At 36.5% G+C, this 23930-nt stretch overlaps 1 protein-coding gene across 4 annotated transcripts in view; it reads right to left on the bottom strand.

Moving 5' to 3' along the window:
- Positions 1-23930, bottom strand: part of NDFIP2 (Nedd4 family interacting protein 2) — a 75777-nt gene that overhangs the window by 38123 nt on the left and 13724 nt on the right. For all 4 annotated transcript variants that reach the window (XR_003005313.1, XM_024760444.1, XM_024760443.1 and 1 more), the window contains exon 2: positions 1757-1922. Coding sequence is in view for 3 of the 4 variants with exons in the window: in XM_024760444.1 (XP_024616212.1) it covers positions 1757-1922 (166 nt within the window). In the remaining variant the exon portion in view is untranslated. The remainder of the gene's footprint in view (positions 1-1756; positions 1923-23930) is intronic.

The following is a 23930-nucleotide window of genomic DNA, read 5'->3' as shown; positions in this document are numbered from 1 at the left end:
ACTATTCCAGATCACAGAAAAATGAGAAGCTTCTCAATTCACTTTATGTTGCTTCCATAATATTAATACCCAAACCAAAAAGACAGCACATAAAGTCATAGATCACACTAATAAAGCCACAAAAACTCTAAATAAAATATTAACAAATTTAAATCCAGGAAAGACTAGAACATGATGACAAAAAGAATTTATTCTAAGAATATAGGGATGGATTAGCTTAAAGAAGAAATCTGGTAATAATACATTTCATTACAACAAAAATTGAAGGAGAAAAACCATGTAATTTTACAATAAGGTACCAAAAAGATGACTCCCAGGTTTCTGGCCTGCTGGAGCCATTTATTGACATGGGGAAGACTGTCAAAGGAGAAGCTCTAGAGGGCGGTAGAGGGAAGAGGCTGTATACAGTTGTGGTGGTGATACTCTCTGAAACTCTTCCCATGAAGAGGTGGAGACTAATTCCTCAATAATCTTGAATAGAGACTAAGTGACTCACTTCTAACAGCCTGAATGTGACAGATGTGACACTGTGACTTTTGAGGCAATGTCACAGATTCCATTTGGCTTTCTCTCAGAATGCTTGTTCTTAGAAGCCAGCCTCCATTCAGTGAAGAGCCCAGGCCACAAGAGGTCACATATAGTTGTTCTCGCCAACAGCCTCAGCTGAGGCCCTAGCATCAGCCAGCAAACGTGTGAATAAGGAAGCCTGCAATTACCTCCAGTCCCAGAGTCACCATCAGACAACAATCACATGAGGCCCTAGCAGAGAACTTCATAAAGAAGCCCAGTTCCCCCCAAACCATGAGAATTAACAAGCATAAATGATTGTTATTTTACTCCATTAGGTTTGAGGTAGTCTGTTAAACAGCAATAGCAACAGTAGCCACAACAAAGGGATTGCAATTTCACTCTCAGCATCTTCCATCATAGAATGATTAACTTAGCATTACTGGGAAAATACAAATTGTGACCAGAGAAATAGATGAGGGTAGTTCTTGAGAATGACCTGCAAGGATGAGATGAAGCAAGCAGTAATCACTGCCTTGTATACAGGAAAATACCATGAGTAGGGGGGACATTATGTGTATGCTTCACCTCCATTCACGTGTACTTACCACTTCTCACATTCATCATTAATAATACCTTGTTTATGACTATATAAGTAAACACACACACACACGGGTATGTTTATATATTCAAATTCATGTGTGTATGCATTATATGTGTGCATGAATATATATGTATATATGGTTATTTCTTCCAAAAGTTATATGGCTAATCCACTGGGAAGGGATTCTAGTAAGCATAAGAAAGTTTAACAAGCTACACTTTTAAATTAATTTTTAAAACAATGAGACAGGTAATCTATGAAATATTTTATAAACTATCTTTAGAAAAAACTTTTTAAAAAATAATCATAAAACCGAAGAAGCCCATTAACAGACTTGATAATTACACAAAACCATACTGGTAAAAACAAAACAAAAAATCGAGCTATTAAAAACATTACTAGGGCTTCCCTGGTGGTGCAGTGGTTGAGAGCCCACCCGCCGATGCAGGGCACATGGGTTCGTGCCCCGGTCCGGGAGGATCCCACCTGCTGCGGAGCGGCTGGGCCTGTGAGCCGTGGCCACTGGGCCTGCGCGTCCGAAGACTGTGCTCCGCAACGGGAGAGGCCACAGCAGTGGGAGGCCCGCGTACCACAAAAAAAAAAAAAAAAACATTACTAGTTGTTTCACACTAAAAACAACAATACCTGAAGTTGTAGGTACTTCCACAGTAATACTGCTATAAGGTGGAGGAGAAGAGTCAGTCTCAAGTCCAGATGCTGAAGGAGCAGCCTGCACAGTTTGTGGTGTTGCGTTTGAAGTTGACGGCTGCTCTACAGCAGATGATTCTGAATTATCCTCTTCATTGTGAAGCTAAGAGAACAAAGGAAAATGAAAACATTAATGTGAATCAAATTTAAAAAAAAATTTTAAAGATCATTTCAGGCAAAGAATCATTTTTTAGCTAAAAACAAGGTAAAATAGCATTTAAAAAGATGAACAAAATTTTTAAGAGACATAATCAGTCATTAAGAAGTTTAGAATTTTTATAGTTTCTTTACAATAAGGATGAAGTTCAAATTGTTAGGATTTATGGAGGAAAAACGTCATGATTACAAATAGATTCAAGTTCTTTCAATCCTACAATAAATATTGTCTACCACGCATCAATCACTGTGTACTGCAAAGAAAACTTCTAATACAACCACAATACCATATCTATTACACTAGTATCTAAAATAACTAGAAATGTAAAATGAATTAATGAAATAGAATAACAATATATATACATTCCAAAAACGTGGAATACTCTGAGGAGGTTTTCCCAAGTACCAAAAGAATTACTAATAAAGCAAAATAAGTCAGTGTGCACATAAAATTCTGAAAAACGTCATTACAACAAATGTATTCAAAGTTCAAGAAATGCTAGATACTATATTGAGATCTTTATCACTTAACTCATTCAATCCTCACAACAAACCTGTAAGATAGAGACTATTAAACTGTTATCCCCATTTGACAGATTAAAAGAAAAAAAGAAGAAAAAAAACCAAGCCAAAACCACCCTGGACGTGTAGAGACTTAGAGTAACTTGCCAAACATCACAACAGCTAGGAAGGGTAAAGCCACGAATCACACCCAAGCAGCATGGCTGCACACCTCTTACTTCATTTATATGGAAGGGAGGAAGGAAGGAAGGAAGGAAGGGAGGGAGGGAGGGAGGGAGGGAGGGAGGGAAAGAAATTTTGTCACAGAGCAAATCTGTGTGTTGTGATATAATGCATTTTTGGATTTTAGAAAGAATAGGCGAATTATTACTCCACTTTCTACGAGCTTCGATAAACTTATTTTCTCTGTACCTCAGTGTCTCCATATGTAAGTTCTGAATGCAACCAAAATCCTCACAGAATTGTAAAATAATATTTGAAAATCATCCAGCATAATGCCTAACACACAGAAGGCATTTAACAAATACTAGTTCCACCCTTCTTCCCTTTTATTTAATATACTTTATTTTATAAACTCAAAAGCAGAAATTATGTGGTACTCTGTCAGTCCAATAAGTAGTCACTCACTTGCCTCTAAAGAATTTTTTTAAATATGCCAAGTAAAACAGGAGGTCAATTTATTTCACTGCTGTCTGCATGTGTCTTGGTAAGCGATTACACTAGCAAAACACTTTTGGGAGTTCATAAAGGTATTATAACTTTTAACAAAACAGTATAAACAAACCTAAAATCATCTCAAGTTTAAGAAGACAACTTTTCCCATAACACTATGGACAAAAAATGTTGCCTGCCATTCCAGTAAACAATGAATGTTGCCCACCATCAAATCATCAGCCACTGCAGCCAACCCCACACAGTGCACCCTGAGGGGAACTCAGGATGGAGAGAAACAGGATACTGGCCCTAGATAGTTAAGAAGCATATCTAAAGAACAATTTCAGTAAGCCCAGACTCTTGCATCTCCGCATACACAGAAAAGCCCTGAAATCATTAACTTAAGATGTCTGTTTCGTGTGATCAGCGGTAATCTTCTCATGCCCTACTCTCCCCCACCACCCCAGCAAGAACTCCAGTGCACCCCGGCTCCTCGCTGTCCTCTTTGCAACAGCACCTCAGAGCTGAGAGGCTGTCTCTGGGGCTATAATCCTCAGTACAGTCCTCAAATAAAACATAACTCTCAATTTTTAGGTTATGCGTTTTTCTTCAGTCAACAGCACCAAAGTTTATACAACAGCATCCACTCACAGAAACTGAATTCTAAGGTCAAATAAGCATAAAGTCAACTCTGTATGAGCTTTTACATTTATTTACTTGCAGCACTTTTCCAAGTAGGCACTAAATGAGCACCGTCTTAACTAGCAACACTCTGCCCTGGTGTCATAAAGCATCTCTGTTTCCCATTACAAGGCACCCAGGAGAATTCCCAATGTAGTCATCTTTGACAACACTTTTAAGAGCAAAAATGTCAGATGAACAAGTTAAGGCAAATAAAGTACAGATAAATACTTAGTAATTTAGAATATATTAGTATATTTAGTAAATATAGTAATTAATATTACTAAACAAATAATAATGAAGGTATCAAAAAAGAGGAAGCCACTTTTCCATATCTACTATTAATACTGCAAATGTAGATGAAATGTACTAAAGAGAAAATCCTACATGACAAACAACTCTCCTCTAGTTCCTCACAAGAAACACCCCCACCACATCAAATATACAAATACGCTCCCCAGAATGACCAACTCTCTTCTTGAACCTGTCAAAATATATTCAAATAACTATAATAAAAAGAATAACTACAGATACTTTTACATATGATCTCAGAAGTAAAGCTTTGGAACTTATAAAACACACCAATTTATTTCAACTGCCTTACCTAATACCTCCAGTTTTATTTTTACAAAATTATAATATAGGGGACTTCCCTGACAGCCCAGTGGTTAAGACTCCGCACTCCCAATGCAGGGGTACAGGTTCGATCCCTGATCGGGGAACTAAGATCCGGGCATGTCACACAGCACAGCCAAAAAAAAAAAACCATATATATATATTACAGTGAACAGTTGCTCTGTGTTAACCATAAAACCCAATAACTCAGTCAACAATCTCTACCCACTGTAGCATAGAACTTCCAATTTACTTTAAATGCAACACTGTATTTTGATATCTTTGGTGTCTCCATAAATTAACCTCTGTGTGATGAGACAAAATTACTTTTAAGGAAGGACAAGAAAAATTTTAACATAAAAATTTTTCTGCCATTTGAGGCACTACCCCCTCCCCTTTAGTGTGCATTGTACATCTGCACTATACATTAATTAGATCCCCTTAGAAGACACAGGAATGCCTCCTCACTCAAAAAAATTAATTTCCATCTGGTGCCAGCAAGGTAACTCCTTAGGAGATAACATTCCTTTCTCAATTCTGTAAAGAGTCACAATGACCCCACTACTCACCTTGTTGCACTATGTAAACTGTCAATATGTTACTTTGTCTCAAAAACTTATATAACTAACTGTGCTTTGACCTCTAACCAGCAGAACAGCCCTAGGAGCTCTCTGAAAGACTGTCTCCCAGTTTATAATCCTTAGACTGGCTCGAATAAAAATTTCCATTTTGGGCTTCCCTGGTGGTGCAGTGGTTGAGAGTCCACCTGCCGATGCAGGGGAAAAAAATTTCCATTTTCTTAGATTGTTTAATTTTGTCGACATTTGATTGCCTTTTAACTAAGTTCTTACAAGGGTTCAGATTAAGTTACATGTTTATCAAATTAGACAATGCCAATTTGTAGAAATTTTTCCTTAATCATGCTGCTATGTTGTTAAATGGTTCTATTTTACATTCTATAACAATTACCTAAACAGCAAGAAAAAAGGGTGGGGGAGGAGTGGGGTGGGACCTACATATATTCAGTAATGAACCAGGCTCTGTGTCCCATCCACACATCACCTCAAAAGTTATCTTCCCAGGGAATTCCCTGGCGGTTTCACTGCAGAGGGAGCAGGGTTCAATCCCTGGTTGGGGAACTAGGATCCCGCAAGCCAAAAAAAAAAAAAAAGAAAGTTATCCTCCCAGCTTGTCCTATTTATGAGCCTCCTGGAAAAAAATGTGGGCAATAGCACGTGAAAATTAAAATATCTTTAATCTAGTGACCAGGGTGATGAAAAGTTGCACACTAAACCACAGTTTTTTAGTCCGAAGGGTAAAAAGGATGACAAGAGGGCTTTGTTAAACGTATCTATCTATCGCTAGTTTTTATAGATGTATATTAAGTATTTTTAATGATAAGGAAACTGTAATCATTATGATTAGCTAGCTGGAGGTCTAGCCTTCCTTCTTTTACTTTAATTGGCGTGTCTCCTATACATATCCCTTTATTCTAAGGTGATAAAATACTAATGTAATAACTAGTAACTTTATTTCTGAGAAGCTAGAGATCTCACTGAATGTTTTCTAAACATACCAAGATGAGAATTATGGAAGTGCAATCAAGTGTTGTTTAGTGAACAGTGCCCTGTACCAGGGCCTGGTAGGTTAGCCAGTTGTATGGTCTTTTTTTCACCTTTCTTCTCATTTCTTTTCTCTTCTTTTGTTTCAGTTTGGGCACAGAAATTGAACTACAGGGCAGAACTGTAAGATTTTTGGGAAGTAAAAAAACGAGCTATCTCTAAAGTTGTTTATTTTAAAAAGTTTCTAAAGAACTAATATATGTTGTATACTGCCATATTCTGACTACATTTATTACCAAAGGGCAAAACTGGGAAGAAGAGTTAGTAGTTGCAAGGAGATAAATTTTAGCTCAATTTAAAAAATTTTTAATTTTTAGTTAGAACTTTTTAATTTTTAGAGTACTAGGTTTTCTGTGGGGCAACAAATCCTTTCAGATTTTGGATGACTGACTATCTGGCAAGACTGTTTTATAACTAGGATGACCATACAGCTGTTTTCCCCAGGACTGTCCCACTTTACACCTGTTGTGTCACAGCCCCATTCAATTTAGCGTTTTCTCCACCCCGTTCATTCTCAAAAAAATTGCACGGTCGGTCAACTGACATATAATGGGATTCTTGGCCTTTGTACAAAATTAGTAGATGACAAAGGTTCCTTCTGACTCTAAGATAACATGATTCTAGAAAAAAACCTCTGGTAGCCTCTATCATTCAATGTTGCCTTATCTAACACCTGATTTAGAGAAGCAAACAGGTATGTGTTGCAGTAAAATCAATCTGTAGAGTCAAGCTACTCATTTTAGTCACCCAAGAAGAAAGTGAGCTACCTTATCTATGCTCCTAGGGATAAGGTGCTAAGAAATTTCTACAAACAGCCCAAGTGTTAAAACCAATAGCTCAGAGGATAGAGTCCCACAAAACAGTGCTGCTTAGCAAAGGGAGCTAGATTTTCTACCAATAACACTAAATTACAGCAGTCGTCCTCACGCACACACATACCATTAAGCAAATGAACAGAATCTTCTTAATTTGAGGTTTACTCCCCACCAAATTTTTTCCACTAAACTTTTGCTGTCTCTGGATACCTTTCTTCTGAGAACTAGCCTATGATAAAGCAATGATTAGCAAATGATTCGAAAATGATACAAATGATTAGGAAAGAGCGCATAAGCAACAAGTAAACATTAAAGGAAAAATATTTGCCGTGCCTAATTTTCAGCTTCTTCTTTTGGAAGTACAGAAGTTTGGTTACAGTTTTATATTTCATAATATAATACAGGCATATTTCTGCTCGTAAAAACCTTTCTTGTTAGTATGAGAGAATATCGTTATTTCATGGTGTTCTACAAAGAACACAGTGGGCTTCAGATGCTCTGTCACCTGAACAAGTCTGCAAAACAACTGTTAAAAACCAAGTATCATCAGATATTTTATCAAGACATAACAAAGTGTCTTTTAAACAAAAAGGATTCTTACTTCATTTTTAAACTGTTACTGTCTGCTCACGATATGTCAACTGAAAGAAAGATGCAAAAGAATATATACAGTATAACTGAGTCTTTTTAAATAATGAGAGAGATAAACACAACATGGTAGATCAACTATACTTCAGTAAAACTTTCTTTTAAAAAGCTATTTCCTACAAATTCCAAAATAAATAAATAAATAAATAAGAGATTGTTTGTGTAGTACATATAGGCAATCAAAATTTCTGGAAGGACACACAAGAAACAGCAAAGAGCTGCAGGTGGGGAACAGATTTCATCATTCTCTACTATTTGATTTTTCACCCTAAGCATAAATTACTTTGAATTTTTAAATTTTTAATAAATAAAACCAAAATGCAAAAGTCCTCTAATTTCTGGTTTGGCATGTCTCACAGGCAACAATGTTAAGGTAAACACTATATCCTATGATAAAAAAGCTTTTTCCACAGACAATGTAATATCACTATAATAGCTTCCCTGGGTTTATGTATATACAACTTTCTATTAAAAATGACACAATCTGAAACTGTAACCACAGGAAAAATATATGTGAAGAATGCAAATGAGGAACTGTATCTGTTTTTTTAAAGGAAAAATTGAGAGGGATAATTAATGGGGCAACCGTGATTAAAGAACATAAGACCAAATTTATATTGCCACACTAGACAGTTCTGAGCTTCTGACCTAGATACCCACTCATTAATTCATTTCTTAAAACAACATTAAACATAATCACATACTAAAAAGGGGCTATAGGCTCTTTATGTACAATTCTTTTCCTCCCATACTGCACTGCCTAGTTGACTTCTACACACAGTTCAGGTCTTAGCTTAAAATCAAGTTCTCAGACTTCCCTGGTGGCGCAGTGATTAAGAATCCGCCTGTCAACGCAGGGGACATGGGTTCGAGCCCTGGTCCGGGAAGATCCCACATGTCGCGGAGCAACTAAGCCTGTGCGCCACCACTACTGAGCCTGCGCTCTAGAGCCCGCGAGCCACAACTACTGAAGCCTGCATGCCTTAGAGCCTGTGCTCCACAACAAGAGAAGCCCCCGCTTGCCGCGACTAGAGAAAGCCCGCTCAGCAACGAAGACCCAACGCAGCCATAAATACATAAATAAATTTTTTTTAAAAATCAAGTTCTCAAGAAAATCTTTCCTATCTCTCAAAAGTAGATTAGGACACAATCTTAAAGCACCCTGTTCTTTAGCACACTTACTACAATAGCAATTATTTATGTGCTCATTCATTTACAATCTGTTTTTCCAGCTAAAGTAAGAGCTCTACAAAACTGGAGGTTATGTCTGTCTTGTTGAACACTACAAAAATAAGCTCCAAAGTATTTGGAATCAACTTTGGTTAAAATTAAAAGGAAATGCAATATAGGTCACCAGTCACAACAGTATAAAATGGAAAGACTGGAGAAATAACCTTGCTATAACCCAAGTACTGTGAAGTCTGTAACAGCTAGTTATTACCTTAGTAAGTTAAAGGAGAAAGAGTTAGAGTATATTTACATCCCAATGACCTCCAAGAAACAAAGAAACCAAACATATGGGATAAAGATCTTATATAAATTGCTATTTTCAGAAGAATTCAGCCTCCAGTTAAATTCCTTTTTATATGCTAAAACTGCAATGTAAATCGGCTAGATCCTAAGATTCTCTCTTTGAATACTAAGTCCTCTATATGGTACACTCATTAGTCGTGTTCATAGTCCTTTAATTAAATGACAAATACTTGACCTTATTCTTAAATGTTTATATCAACAGAAAGATACACTTTTCAAAATTCTATTTAGCTTACTCAGATCTTACCTAAGAAAATACATATTTACAAATCTGCCCTATAATTATGCCTCTTTAGCAATACGTCAATATATCTTAACACAGATTATCATAGTCCAAGGGAAAAAAAGAGAGAAAAGAAAGGAGAAAAAATATTTGAGTGGCAGGGCTGGCAATTTCTCATACTTTCATCTAAGGTTGTCTGTCTACAGGGCACTGCTCCCTGCCATCCCCCACTTACCTTCTCGGTCTCCCGCTAATTTCTCAATCTAGCACACATGAATTGAGCATGAAAAGACCATAATGTATGCCATAACTGTCTATATATTTTATCATAGGAAGATGTTCAGCTTCAGCCTCATCTTTCGTGGTTTTATACCAAAATATGTGTTACATAACGTATTTTAAGTTTACTTTTAAAAGACTGCATTTTTCAAATCTGGCCAGTACTTGGGTTTTTGTCCTCTACAACTCAAGCAGCTTTTTGAGATATATTTGTTGATGACTACGCTGTGGTCTTAAGCAATTAAGTTATCTGTGGCAGACATGTGATTGTCTCCCTCAAATCCCTTCCATCCCTCTTTCATTACAGATTCACAGTAATGTGGGTGGGACTGAGCCTACTCTACTATCTATGTTGGTCAGGATAATTTTCTCCTTTGGCACTGCAACTGCTTCCCAACCAGCCTGGCCCTCCTCCTGGGCAGGGTGCCTGTGTCAAAGGTGGGCAATAAAAGAAGCTAAGATTATCCACTTAGAGGATATAGAAAACTGCTGTGGAAATAATGATACAGAGCAATTCCAGGGTTTAAGATTTCCTTAATTGGTTTGGGGACCATAATTTACAAACACCGATGGAGAAGGTGCCCCTACGCATTTTTTATAAGCAGAAGAAAATTTTAATGATAATGTTTGAATTTACAAAACTATTCAAACCCTGAGTTTTCAAAATAGCTCAATGTTCTGATTTTTATAAGCTAACATACTGGTATTTGTAAAGAAATAAATGTTCCCTGCCATTCCAGTTCTACAAGGATAAAGCCATTAGCTACTGCCATGGCCCAGGGACAGCGCACCCTGAGGGGGATGCAGGATGGTGAAAAACAGGAAACATTCTGTGCTTTGGATATACTGGCCCTTAGATAGTTAAGATACATATCTAAGAAAACATTTCAAATGACCTCAGATTCTTGCATCTTCCCATACACAGAAAAGCACCAAAATCATTCACTTCAGATGTCTTCTTTGTGCTTAGCAGTAATCTTTTTATCTTGACTACCTGGTTTTCCCAGCAAATAAAGTTCATAGGCATCCTGGCTCCTCCCTTACCTCTCTGGAGCAGTTCCTCGGAGCTGAGAGGATATCTCTCAGGCTATAGTCCTCAGTAAGGTCCCTGAATAAAACTGAACTCACAACGTTTATGTCGTGCATGTTTATTTCAGTCAACATATCCTATCCAACATAAGCAATGATAAGTATAATGACAATGGCAACTTGTAATGAAAGGTTCTCTTCTGTTTCCATAATCAAATTAAATAAGAACCCTTTGACAGATTCTCCACAAAGTTTTTTACCTGCATGCACCAAAATAAGTCAGGAAATGTCATAACTGGTAAAGTTTAAAAAGCAAAATTGGCTAAAGAGTATACTTCATAATAGAGAAGTGAATCTCAGATATTAAAGTATAGTAATAATATTAAAATAAGCCCCCTTCTAGCAATCAAAATCTGAACATTCAAGAGGTTTTAAAAGCAAAACTATTCAGGCATGAGAATAAAAAACAAGAGCTAGTAAACTCTAACTGCAACCATTTCCTTCCAGGAAACTATCAGTTCCAAGTTTATGCTGTACTTCATGAGTCCCTAGAAGCTTAGAGACCCTTTAATTAGATCTGGGAATATTATTACCTTCCTAGTCAGATCATAAGCATGTGAAATTTAGGAAGTATGCTTTATTCATCGTGGTATCCCCTAAAACAGGTAGCAGAGCTTAGGACACAGAATTAAGCTTCACATTAAATATGCAGTCCCCTAAGCCTCTCAGAGTTTTTCTTCTACCAAAAGGCAAGAGAGAGCTTGGTCAAGTAATGGATTCACTGAACATCTCAAGATCAATAATCACAACTCATATACTCTATGATTCCCATGGTGTTTTTACACATAGTAGAAACCTGAAATATTTAATCATGCAACTTTTGCGGGCAATCACCATAACTTAATAAGTAAATATTTGTCCCCCAAAGCTTACTGAATTAAACTAACGGTGTTACCCAAAAACCACAGATAACTGAATTAATACATGCTAAAGAAGAATATAAATTCCATCCCCACATCACCCAAGTTTTTAGAGTAACTACTCTAGAGACATTCTTACCACAGCTAGACAAGACAGTCAATAGTAAAGAAAGTCACAAAAATCACAAAGAGCTGCCCCCTCCCAACACAAAATCAAACAGCTGGCAAGGCTAGGTCGATGCATAAACTACCTGAGACTCTTCACACAATGAAGAAAGAAGCATCAGTGACTTTGAGCACAGAACAGTAATAACTGTTCACACATAGGACTTTTATCCATCAAAGAGTAGTTTACTATTAAAGAATAGAGATACAAAAACCAAAAACAGGTCACAACAGGGGTGACCTTTTGATATAAGTTAATAAAAATGAAGACTCTAGGAAAAACAGATTTTATTAGACAAAAGAAATGAAACAACAGCACACAGGAAGAACATAAATTATTAATTTAAAAAGTAAATATTTCTAATAATTAAAGATGCAAAAACGGAGTGTTAGAATAGAGTAGAAGTCGAACTACTGCTAGTAAGAATATAAATTCATTCAACCACCTTGCAGATCAATTTGGCAATTCCTAGTAAGGCTGAAGGTGTGTAGGACCCAATAATTCCACTTGTAAACGTCAATACTAGAAAACTCTCACACTTGCACATAAAGAGGCACATACGAGAATGCTCATGGTAGTACTATTTGTAATAGTGAGACACAGATAACAACTGTCTGGTCAGCACAAAATGAATAAATATTATTCCACTATTTGTATAACAATTCATTTAAAACTTATTAATTAGACCTACATGAGTCATCATAGATAAATCTTTAAAACACGGTAAGTGAATAAAGCAAGCTGAAAAAGTATAAAATAGTAAAATACTGTAACAAACACATGCTAACATCTGTTATCTCCACAGTGGATATAGAAATATCTTTTACATCATTTTCTATACTTTCCTTTATGCTTGAAATGTTTCATAGTTTTAATATTTACATTAAAACAAACAAAAAAAAGCCAGCTAGCCAAGTTGTCTTCCATGTATAAAGTATATATACCATCCATGAGTCCTTGGGAAAAACTACTCCATGATGAAAAACCAGGCAATCATAAAATTAAGCAAATAAAAAGTAAATAAGGAGAAAAGCAATGAGAAAAGATATGGTGGTTAGCACTCAGTCCTTTCAAAGACAGAACTAATGCTAAACATTGAGCTAAAGACTAAATAAATAGCCGCTGGCAAACAGACAGCAAACCTGAAAAAGTAAAAATATAAGCAACATAAAAATCAGGAACTGGGGAAAGAAAACATGAGAGAAAGTATTAATACCACTCACCTCATCTTTCACAGCAGGGATTTAATCTCTAATATCTAAAATCAAAACATGAGGTTTTAAAAATTACTCCAATTTCTTACTGATTTTTATACTCTTTTAATTTTAGTGAAATCCTACAGAACCTAACAACTCTGTGGTAAAGAAACCTTTATCTAGAATTCAGCAGTTCTTTAAGGATTTTTTCCTTGCTGTTAAATCCAAACAAAATCGTATTTTGTATTCTCATTTTTAAAAAATAGAATAGTGGGACTTCCCTGGCAGTCCAGCGGTTAAGATTCCACGCTTCCACTGCAGGGGGCATGGGCTTGATCCCTGGTCTGGGATCTGATCCCGTATGCCATGTAGTGCAGACAAAAAAAAAAAGTAAAGAGAGAGAGAGAGAGAGAGAAAAAAAAAAAAGAGTAGTGTCCCATTCTTATTACATTATTCCTGTCCATAAGCACAAATGGAAATGTGTTCACCAAATGTCAACATAATTTATTTCTGGTTGGTAAGATTTGGGTGCCTAGATTGCTTCTTTTGTACTTACACTGCTTGTATTTAAAAAAATAAGTATAGATCACTTTTTATAAAAATATACTTTAGCCTAGTAATTCTCATTTTAAGATAATTCTTAAATTCTACATCCAAAGAAACTAATCAGAAACTTAAAACAGGATTTCTTTGTAAAGCTGTTCATCATAGTGTTATAAAAATGGAAAACTGAAAACAATCTATTCATCCAAAATAAAATAAACACACTGTATCAATATAATAGAATCCTATACAGCCATTTAAGGTGGTGTTTCCAAAGGATACTTAATGAAATAGGAAATGCTCATGATACAGTGTTAAAGAAGTAACAAAATTGTGTGTGTGTAAATCATATATTATTCATATTATTTTAAATAAGATGAACTGTTAGCAGTTTCAAAATGATTGTTAACAGACAAATGGGTAGCATGGGTGCTTGAAAACTGCATTTTGTTGGGTTTTTTTTTAACTTTTCTGTATTTTTTCTAAGTTCTCTAGAACGGAGATGAAAGAAAGTACAAAACAATCTTTTTTTGTTCTTAATGTAGGACATATGTGATAAAGAGATTTCCATCTATGCTTATAGGAATAAGTTTCTACACGTTAGAAAACTGACATTTATAAAATTGCTCAATGACACTAAAACTGAAAGAAAATCACCACACACTTTATATCCATTCAATAACCTTTCATAATCATTCTTGTCTTTACAAGAAAAGAAAGGTACATAACCCAGATAGATGATGCTTGTTATTTTCCATCAACCAGTTAACAGTACTAATACATAAAGTAATACCAGCATGTAACCATTTGAGTGTGATGATATTCTAGTGAAACTCATTTGGAGGTCAAAATGATTCATAAAGGCTTTTTCTTTGTCTCTTTCCCACCTATAACAAGAGTTTTCTTCATGGTGCCCTTCTGTCTTAACTAGTTGTTAATCACATTATATATTTGTCTACATAATCTATTTTCACAGTCAGTAATATTATCTATTCCTTAGAACTTCAATGAGGATGGCACACCAACACTGTGAGCAACACACCACCAATGTTCCAACTGCTTTATTCTATGCCCAGCTGATAAAAAACCTCCACAAACTTTCCACAAACAACTCTGAGACAATGCTCATTAAGCACTCAGCATAGCAGCAGTAAGCTACTGTGGCAATAACTGTTGTATCGGTCACCATTTTTCCACTGCAGCCCTACATATAAAGCATAGACAGTGCTTCCTCCATCCAAACTAAACTTTAGAAAGCAGATACATTCACATTATCTAACTGCTCTATGGTAGGAAAGTGCAAAAATGATAGGGACTTGTCACAAGGACATACAAGCAGATAGTCAAATCTGGGATGATCTGAGCCTCAAAATGGTGATAGTATGAGACTGTAATCAATAGAATAAAATTAAAATCCATACTAATATAAATGAATAAATAAACTGGAGGCTACAGGAGTTCTTCCTTATAGAATCCTACATAATAAATGCAGAAGAAATGACAGAATTAGGAAATCACCATTTGACAACCATCGTTATAACTCTTTCAGGTAATCATAAACGATGAGTTCTAAAACCAATGGATGAAAGTATAATTTTTTAAAGGAACTTTGTGAGGTATACTATAAAATAACTGATATGAATCTTTCCAAAACATTAATGTAATCCATGACAAATAAGATTAATGAATTGTTCCAGCTTAAGGGAGACAAAAAGACACTAAGCACAATAGCTAATCACGGACTAGATCCTAATCTAAAAATAAGTTTTTTCTTTTGCTATAAAAGACACTAGTAGGGAAACTGGTAAAATATGTTTATAGATTACAGTATTGCATAAATGTCATTGATTTTGATAACTGCACAATAGTTTGTAAAAGTATGTCATTTTTAGAAAATATACACTGAAATATTTAGATGTAAAGGGATAACATGTCTGCCACTCATTTTCAAATGCTTCAGAAAAAAATATAGCGTATGTGTATATATACACATATATACAAAGAAAATATCACAAAGCATATGTGATAAAACGTCAACTTTTGAGGAAACTGGGTGAGTGGTGTACAGGAAATCTGTGTACTATTTTTTCCACACTTTACTGTAAGTCTAAAATTCAAATTATTTTAAAATAAAGTTAAAAAAACAAAATGCTATATGGCAAGAAAATAGAAAAAACATATGTTGTATTAACAAACAGATTAATTTAAAACTCTACAATCCCAGCTTCTAACTTCCACTTTATCACTAGAGACCTATATGATCATTAAAAACCTCTACACCTTCAGTCAGTTTACAAAATGATTTCTCTACATTTAATCAAAATCCTAGTTTCCCTGGATGGCACTACGTCCCTCAAAAGCCTCTCAAACACGAAATGTTAATCCTCACACCACCACCCCTTATCTGGAAACAAGAAGACAAAGAAAATGTTCTTGGATACAGCCAATGCCAGATCAAGAGCCTTTCTCGAAATTCACACTGTCTATACAACCTGCCAGACTTTCTCTCATCCTGTTCTTAGTATTTACAAGGGTCTAAATCATTCCCCAATCAGTAAAACTTACAAGCCAGCCCCCTACCTCCAATATCATCTCCTCTACCTTTATTCCTACTATAATACAAGACAGCTAAACCAACTTAACACTTCAGCTATGAAACAGGAAGCAATAATATGCAAAGTTGAATGGTCTAGTAACTCCCCCCATCAGTTCTCTACTTCTCTGACCTGAGAGTCATCTAGAACTGCTTCTACTAGAAACTATTATATTTCTACCTCTTAATTCCTGGTCACAACCTCCTGGCCTTTTTCACTCCCTTACTTCCACTTAGTCTATTCCTTGGGCCTTCCATTTGCTGCCACCTGGTTTACTTTCCATCCTACGTAGCCTGGATTATAAAGTGAAAAACCTGCATGACACTCACCCTCAATTTCCTAGTTCCCATATCCTCTGCCACAGCTACCCCACCAACACCCAATTTGGGGTGAGTCTGTCTACTATCTCCTGGTAGAAGGAGAGAAGCAAATCCCGTAACTGTATAGACGGGCGCCAAGTACAAATTTAGTTTCCAATTCCAGCAGGGCCATCAGAACTAGTCATCACCATGGCAGGCGTTTCAGCTCCGCCACTCTTCTAGCCCCCGCTTCCAACCATGGAACTCTCAGTCCAAATCTTTGCCTCCTACTTCTCAGAGGAAAACAGGATTTCAGGCAAAAACTCCTTCAGTTTCTCTCCCCTGAAGCTCTAAATTTAGCGTACGGCTTCCATTTATATTCTTTACTCCTAAATGCCAAATAACTGTAAAGAGAAGATCCTGCCTCCCAAAGGATTGTTTGTTTGTTTTTTCTTTATGATATGTCTCTCCTTTCATTTCTCCACTAACTTCTTTCTCTCTGCCCACATGTATATTTTATTCACACCATACTTAGAAAAAACCTGCCCACAGCTAAAATTTAAATTTTTATCTTGTGCTTTTTGAACTATTTCCATCTCATCTCGTCCTTCTTTTCCTTCAATGACAAACATCCTAGAAGAAGAAGAAAAAAAATCTGTGCACTTCTAATTCCCATTTCCTACCCAATCCATTACCAGCTGGCTTTCACTCAAACAGCTCTTACTAAGAACAATGACCTTCTTTCTAATTGTTAGATCCAAGAACCTACTCATCCTATCAAAAATCTTGAATACAGTCATCCCTGGATATCCTGGTATTTATTCCAGGACCCTCCACTCCCACCCTGCAGATACTGAAGGCCCACAGGTGCTCAGATCCCTATATAAAATGGCATAGTACAGTCTGTCCTCCATATCCGCAGATTTCAGAACCCAAGAATACGGAGGGTATGGTGTACATTCAACACAGTTGAATGTAGTTCTAATTGGTTTTTCTTTAGCTGCCAGTGAAGTATTCCCTCTGGTTTTCCTCCTACCTTTTTTTTTAAAGATTTATTTTATTATTTAATTTACTTTTGGCTGCGTCAGGTTGTAGTTGCGGCACACAGGATCTTCGTTGCAAAACGCAGGCTTCTCTCTAGTTGTGGCATGTGGGCTCCAGAGCACGTGGGCTCTGTAATTTGTGGCACGCAGGCTCTCTAGTTGAGGCACGCAAGCTCAGTAGTTGTGGCGCGTGGGCTTAGTTGTCCCGCGGCATGGGGGATCTTAGTTCCCTGACCAGGAATCAAAACCGCGTCCCCTACATTGTAAGAAGGATTCTTTACCACTGGACCACCAAGGAAGTCCCTGGTTTTCCTCCTACCTTTGACTATTCATTGTTTCTTTTGTAGGGGTCCTTACTTTCCTCTGCCAACTTTAAAGAGTCTTAGCAAAAACTGAATCCAGAGCTGTGGATACTGCCTCTTACACAGAGAGTACACTGAAGCTCCAGTCTACGTCATTAATTAGTTTGATTTAGTTTCATTTGCAAAGGCATAAGGCAACTAATCCCATGTAATACTGTTAAAGTTACTATCACAAGCATTCATTTGTCATTTAAAAAATTACTACAGGGCTTCCGTCGTGGCGCAGTGGTTGACAGCCCCCCTGCCGATGCAGGGGACACGGGTTCGTGCCCCGGTCCGGGAAGATCCCACATGCCGTGGAGCGGCTAGGCCCGTGAGCCATGGCTGCTGAGCCTGCCCATCCGGAGCCTGTGCTCCGCAACGGGAGAGGCAACAGCAGTGAGAGGCCCGTATACCGCAAAAAAAAAAAAAAAAATTACTACAGTGTACTGTCTAGTTTGATTTCACATTCTTTAAGATAATCAAGTAGTTGCTAAATGAATAGAAGATAGTTTGATGCCAAAAAATCTAAATTTGAGTTCTAGATATACCACCTCCTGTATAACTCTGACTGAGTCTTCGAGCCTCATCTTCTTTCTGCAATTCATTCATTTTCATTCAGTCAGCCAGTTATCAGTCGCTCAACCAATGGTTACTAAATGCCTAATACAGTATGGGCACAGGAAATAGGTGCAAATCCCAACCCATCAGTCCCTAGAACTTCGAGATTCTAACAACTAGGAGTTCTGAGGCAAGGGCATAATACAGTATGACTACAGTGGCAACAGGGGGAATAAAGAAAATTAAAGTTTGCATACTGTATCACAGGTAAACCAGGGAGCCAACACCAGCAAGGACCAGGCCTGCAATACGAACCTTCTTCAGGGTTAGTTTTGTTCTTTCCTCAGCAAACACAGAGAAGCTAAGAACAGAATCCTCAAGCAAAACTAAATACAGTAAAATCAATTACCAAGACATGCTGTTGTTGTTTAGTCACCCAGGAAGCACAGAAAATGCCAAGATGCCATTGGCAGCAATAGTTAAAGGGTTCATCCATCAAAGTGTTACATGCCAAAGCAAACCCTCAAAAACTGGCTGATAAAAGTAAACACATAATCTGAATAATTTCATAATATCAAAACCTAAATACCCATACAAATACACACACACTCTCTCTCTCTCTCTCAAAAAGTTGACATTTATGTGTCCCTAAACTGATTTATTTCTGTATACTTATTCTCATGTTACAATGATCACTATAATGCCATATTTCTAAAGGTATTTATCAATAAAAAAAGAAAAAAAACACTGTTACACCAAGATTTTCCACAACACTTGACATGACTTTTTCTAGTAAAAATTTACACACACGAGAATTCATTACTGCATGGATTTGCACTAGGAGCAAAGATGCACAAGACAAAAATATGTTATAACTTGTGCCTTTGAAGAAACCAGAGCGAAAATACTATCCAGAGAGAAACTGCATAGGTGGTCCTTTATGGTACTCAAATTCCAACTGTCAGCAAACCCATCTCAGCACACATAATAAAACGAATTTACCAAATAGTTGTGGAGGGGTAGAAACTCTGGTAAACTAAGTTTTTAACTTTATCTTTTGACAGACTGGATTCTCCTTTAAAGAGAAGCCTTACATGTTTTAGCCCACTAAAACACTGATAAATGTTAGTATGCTTAATGTTTTAGCATGCTAAACATTGATAAAAGAGGACTTTAAAATATTTCATTACATACTACAGTAATTTTTGCTTTTAATTAATAACTCAATGAAAAGCACTACGTAGGAATATATCATGTACCAATAAGCAAACTAACAAAATACTGGCACGAACAGTTCTGAGACTATCCTCAACCACCTACGTTGGACTAAGGATATGAAGCATACTGGTTAAGTACAAAGGCTTCGGAATCAACTTTTTAAGACTCAAATCTAGACTCCAGCACTTACCAACTCTGTGACCTGCTTGGACCTCATTTTTATCATCTACAAAATGGAGTCTATTTTCTTACAGGGCTTTCACAAGGATTACAAAAAATAACACCTGTAAATACTTAGAATAATGCCTGACATAGTAAAGGCCCAATAAATGTTACTTAAAAAAAACTAAACAAAGACACTTTATGTATAGCATCTACTCTAGTTCCTACAACAATCCTCTGAGGTGAGTATGGCGGAACAAACTTTAAATAACTGAACTGACACACCTAGTTAGGGGCAAAGACAGGATTCAATTTCAGATTTTACTGTCTCTAAATTCAGACTCTTTCTATGTCAAGATGCCTCCAAAAAAAATTCACAGGTAGTAATCTACCCTTCCACAGGATTACCCTTACGAGTATTTCTGATGCTGATTCAAGTACACACACACACATACACTACACACACCTTTGAATTCACCCATCTACTTCTCTTTAATGCCACTAATTATCTAATCCAAGCCACCATTATTGCTTACCGAACTACTGCCATAGCTTCCTAACTAAATGGCAGACCCTGACATTTGGGAGGTCCCCAATGAAAAGGCTGGCTCACCAAGAAATGACACAAGCCTTGATTAACAAGTCAAAAACACACAAACACAGCTTATAGAATATAAATAAGCAAAGAAAGAACACCCAAATTTAAAGAAAACCTCCAACATGAAAGAAAAACAAAACAAAAATATTAGAAGGAAAGTTAATACAGGGAGTAGAAAAACAAAAACCTCAAAAATCTTTAGTTGGCTCAAGTTCCAGCATGGCAGTATAAGCCCCCAACAGTCCAACCCTCCCACTGACAGCCACTATAAACTTGAACAAAATATGAAAAACTATCTGAGCATTCTGAACATTAAGGAAAATAGGGATTTGGAGGGAAATTAAACCTTGGAGAAGCAACCTGCACAAAGAGTTTCCCCTTTTTGTTCTTTTTGCAGCTTTGCGCAAGGCAGAACCATAGTTGTGGAGAGGCACCTTGTCTTGGGCTACTAAAACCTCAGTAGAACCCTTGCTATTTCTAGCCAGAGGAAGCATGCAACAAATGGAGCCCAGGCAGGCCAGAAAGTGAGGGGAAATCACTACCCCTTGAACCATGCATGTGTAGGACTGAACTAAAACAGATGAGTAAAGGCCTAAGGAATTAAGCTTAGATCTGAACCACTGCAAACAGAATGGGAGACAGTATTTACATTTTCCAGAGTACCATAGCAAAACACTCAGAAGATCCAGTATAAATCCAAAATTACCAGAAATACAAAATACTAGGAAATATAAATCACTCCACAGGGAAAAGGCAATCAAGAGATGCCAATTCTAGGATGATTCAGATTACTGTTACCGTACAAAGATTTTAAAGCTGCTATTACATCTATGTTCTGGGAAGTAAAGCAATATTACCTTGAAATCAATGAAATGGCAGGGAATCTCAGCAGGTAAATAGAAAACAAAAATTGAACCAAATAAAAACTTTAGACTGGAAAAATAAAATATATGAAATAAAAAATTCACTGGGTGGGATCCATAGCACAATGAAGATAGAGGAAAGAGATAGTGAATTTAAATTGACAGAATTTATCCATTCTAAAGAAGAGAAAAGAAAAAGTATTGAAAAAATAAATAAGCTAACAAACAAATAGAGCCACAGGGACTCTAAACCTTTAAAAGGTCTAGAAAACATGTCATTTGAGACTCAAAGGAAATAACAGACTGCAGCAGGAAAAAAAAAAAACTGAAGAAATAATGTCCATAACTCCTCAAAGTAGTGAAAGGAGTAAATTTACAAATTCAACCTCAGTGAGGCTAAAACAGAACAAATTCAGAGAAAACTACTCCTAGACACATCATAATAATAGAACTTCTAAAAATCAAGATAAAGAAAAGTTATTGGAGCAGCCTGAGAAAACAATATATTACATACAGAGAAACAATGATTCAAATAACTACAGATTCCTCATCAGAAACCATGGTCACCATAAGAAAATGGAACAAAACCTTAGAGGGCTGAAAGAAAAAAAAACTCGGTCAAGAATTCTACACCCAAAATATGTATCTATAGGGGAGATCCCTGGTGGCCTAATGGTTAGGATTCCACGCTTTCACTGCCGCGGCCTGGGTTCAATCCCTGGTAGGGGAACTGAGATCCCAAAGCTACGGAGCACAGTACTGCCCCACAAAACAAAAAATCTAATACTTCAGGAATGAAGGTAAAATAGACATTTCGAATAAAAGAAAGAAAATTGATTAGAGTTGATCTGCGCTTTAAGGAATGATAAAGGAAGTTCTTTAGACTGAAAAAAAATTGATAGTAAAGAAAAACTTGTTTCTTCAGGAATGAAGAGAGAGCATAGGGAATGGTAAAAGTCTAAGTACATATAAAAGATTCTTTTTTCCTCATAAGTTTTATAAAATATGTGTTACAGGCTTCCCTGGTGGCACAGTGGTTGAGAATCTGCCTGCTAATGCAGGGGACACGGGTTCGAGTCATGGTCTGGGAAGATCCCACATGCCGCGGAGCAACTAGGCCCGTGAGCCACAACTACTGGAGCCTGTGCTCCGCAACAAGAGAGGCCACGACAGTGAGAGGCCCATGCACCAGGATGAAGAGTGGCCCCTGCTTGCCACAACTAGAGAAAGCCCTCGCACAGAAACGAAGACCCAACACAGCCAAAAATAAAAATAAATAAATTAAAAGAAGGCTCAACATTAAAAAAAAAAAATGTGTTATTATTTAAAACAAAAATGATAACGCTTGTTGGGGATGTCAGTGAATGTACAGGTAATACATATGACAACTATAGCATCAAGTTTGGCAAGGGGAAGGGAGTACACAGTATACAGTCACAAAGTTCTACTTTTTACATGAAGTCATATGACATTAATGTTAAACATATATATATACACCTAACTTTTCACTGGTTATTATAATCTTAGAGCAAGCACGAAAATAATAAAAATAATAAAATTAACATTAATAATTGATAAATAATATTATTAATATTAATAATAATATAAAGAGGAATAGCTTAAAAAAGCAATAGAAATTTTGAAAAGGAAACTAAAACAATTATTTTGATCAAATGATCCAAAAGGCAGCAGAAAAGGATGAAAAGAGGAAAAAAAAAGAGGACAAACAGAAGGCAAATAATACAACAGTAGAAGTAAACCAACCATACCAATAATTACATTAAATACAAACACTCCAGTTAAAAGGCAGAAGCTGTCAGAGTGAATAAAAAAGCAAAATCCAACTATATGCCACCAACAAAAGGCACACATTAAGAACTCAGGTTGAAAGTAAACAGAAAAAGATATGCCATGCAAAACATAATAAGGGAAATAAAAAAAAATAAGACAGGAATGGCTATATTAATATCATATAAAACAAACTTGAAGACAAAGAGCACTGCCAGAGATAAAGAGGGGCATTTCACAACAATCTCAGAACATAGGAAGCAAGAAATTGAGATAATTAAATGGAGATAGACAACTCCATAACCACAGCAGATTTTAACACCCCCTTGCTTAGCAACTAGTAGAATAACACAAAAACAAAAATCAGCAAGGAATTCCCTGGCAGTCCAGTGGTTAGGACTCAGCACTGTCACTGGCGGGCCCTGGGTTCAATCCCTGATCAGGGAACTAAGATCCTGCAAGCCGTGTGATGTGGCCAAAAACAACAACAAAAACAAACAAACAGAAACAAAAACAAAAATCAGTAAAGACACAGAAGATCAGAACAATACTATGAACCAACTTGATCTGACATTTATATAACACTATATCCAACAACTCAAGAAAATACATTCTTTTCAAGTACACATAATACATCACCAAGATAATATACTGGTCCATAAAACAAGTCTCAATAAATTTAAAAGGAATGAGACCATACTGAGTGCGGCCTCTTACCACTAAAAAAATTAAATTAGAAATTTTTTAAAAGATATACAAGAAAATCCCAAATAAATGGAAATCAAATGGAATTCAAGAAATAGCCGATCCAACATAGTAAAGTGATGAAGGGAAGTCTCAGTATGACAGCTGGGTACTAGGCCTAGAGAACAAATACTACAGATAGAAACAGGAGGATGGAGGGCTCTAGGAAGAATGTCTTCAAAGAACAAAATAAAGGAACTAATACTTACCCAGTGCATGTGACCATGCAAAAAAAAAAAAAAATGTAGCTGGAAAGCAAATTCTGAAAAATGACCAGAGGATCTGCAAAGAATTAACA

Source organism: Neophocaena asiaeorientalis, unplaced genomic scaffold (assembly GCF_003031525.2).
Source record: "Neophocaena asiaeorientalis asiaeorientalis breed wild unplaced genomic scaffold, Neophocaena_asiaeorientalis_V1.1 scaffold158, whole genome shotgun sequence".
Classification (NCBI taxonomy): Eukaryota; Metazoa; Chordata; class Mammalia; order Artiodactyla; family Phocoenidae; genus Neophocaena; species Neophocaena asiaeorientalis.
Note: the sequence above shows the minus strand (reverse complement) of the source record. Positions and strands in the feature narration are given on the sequence as shown.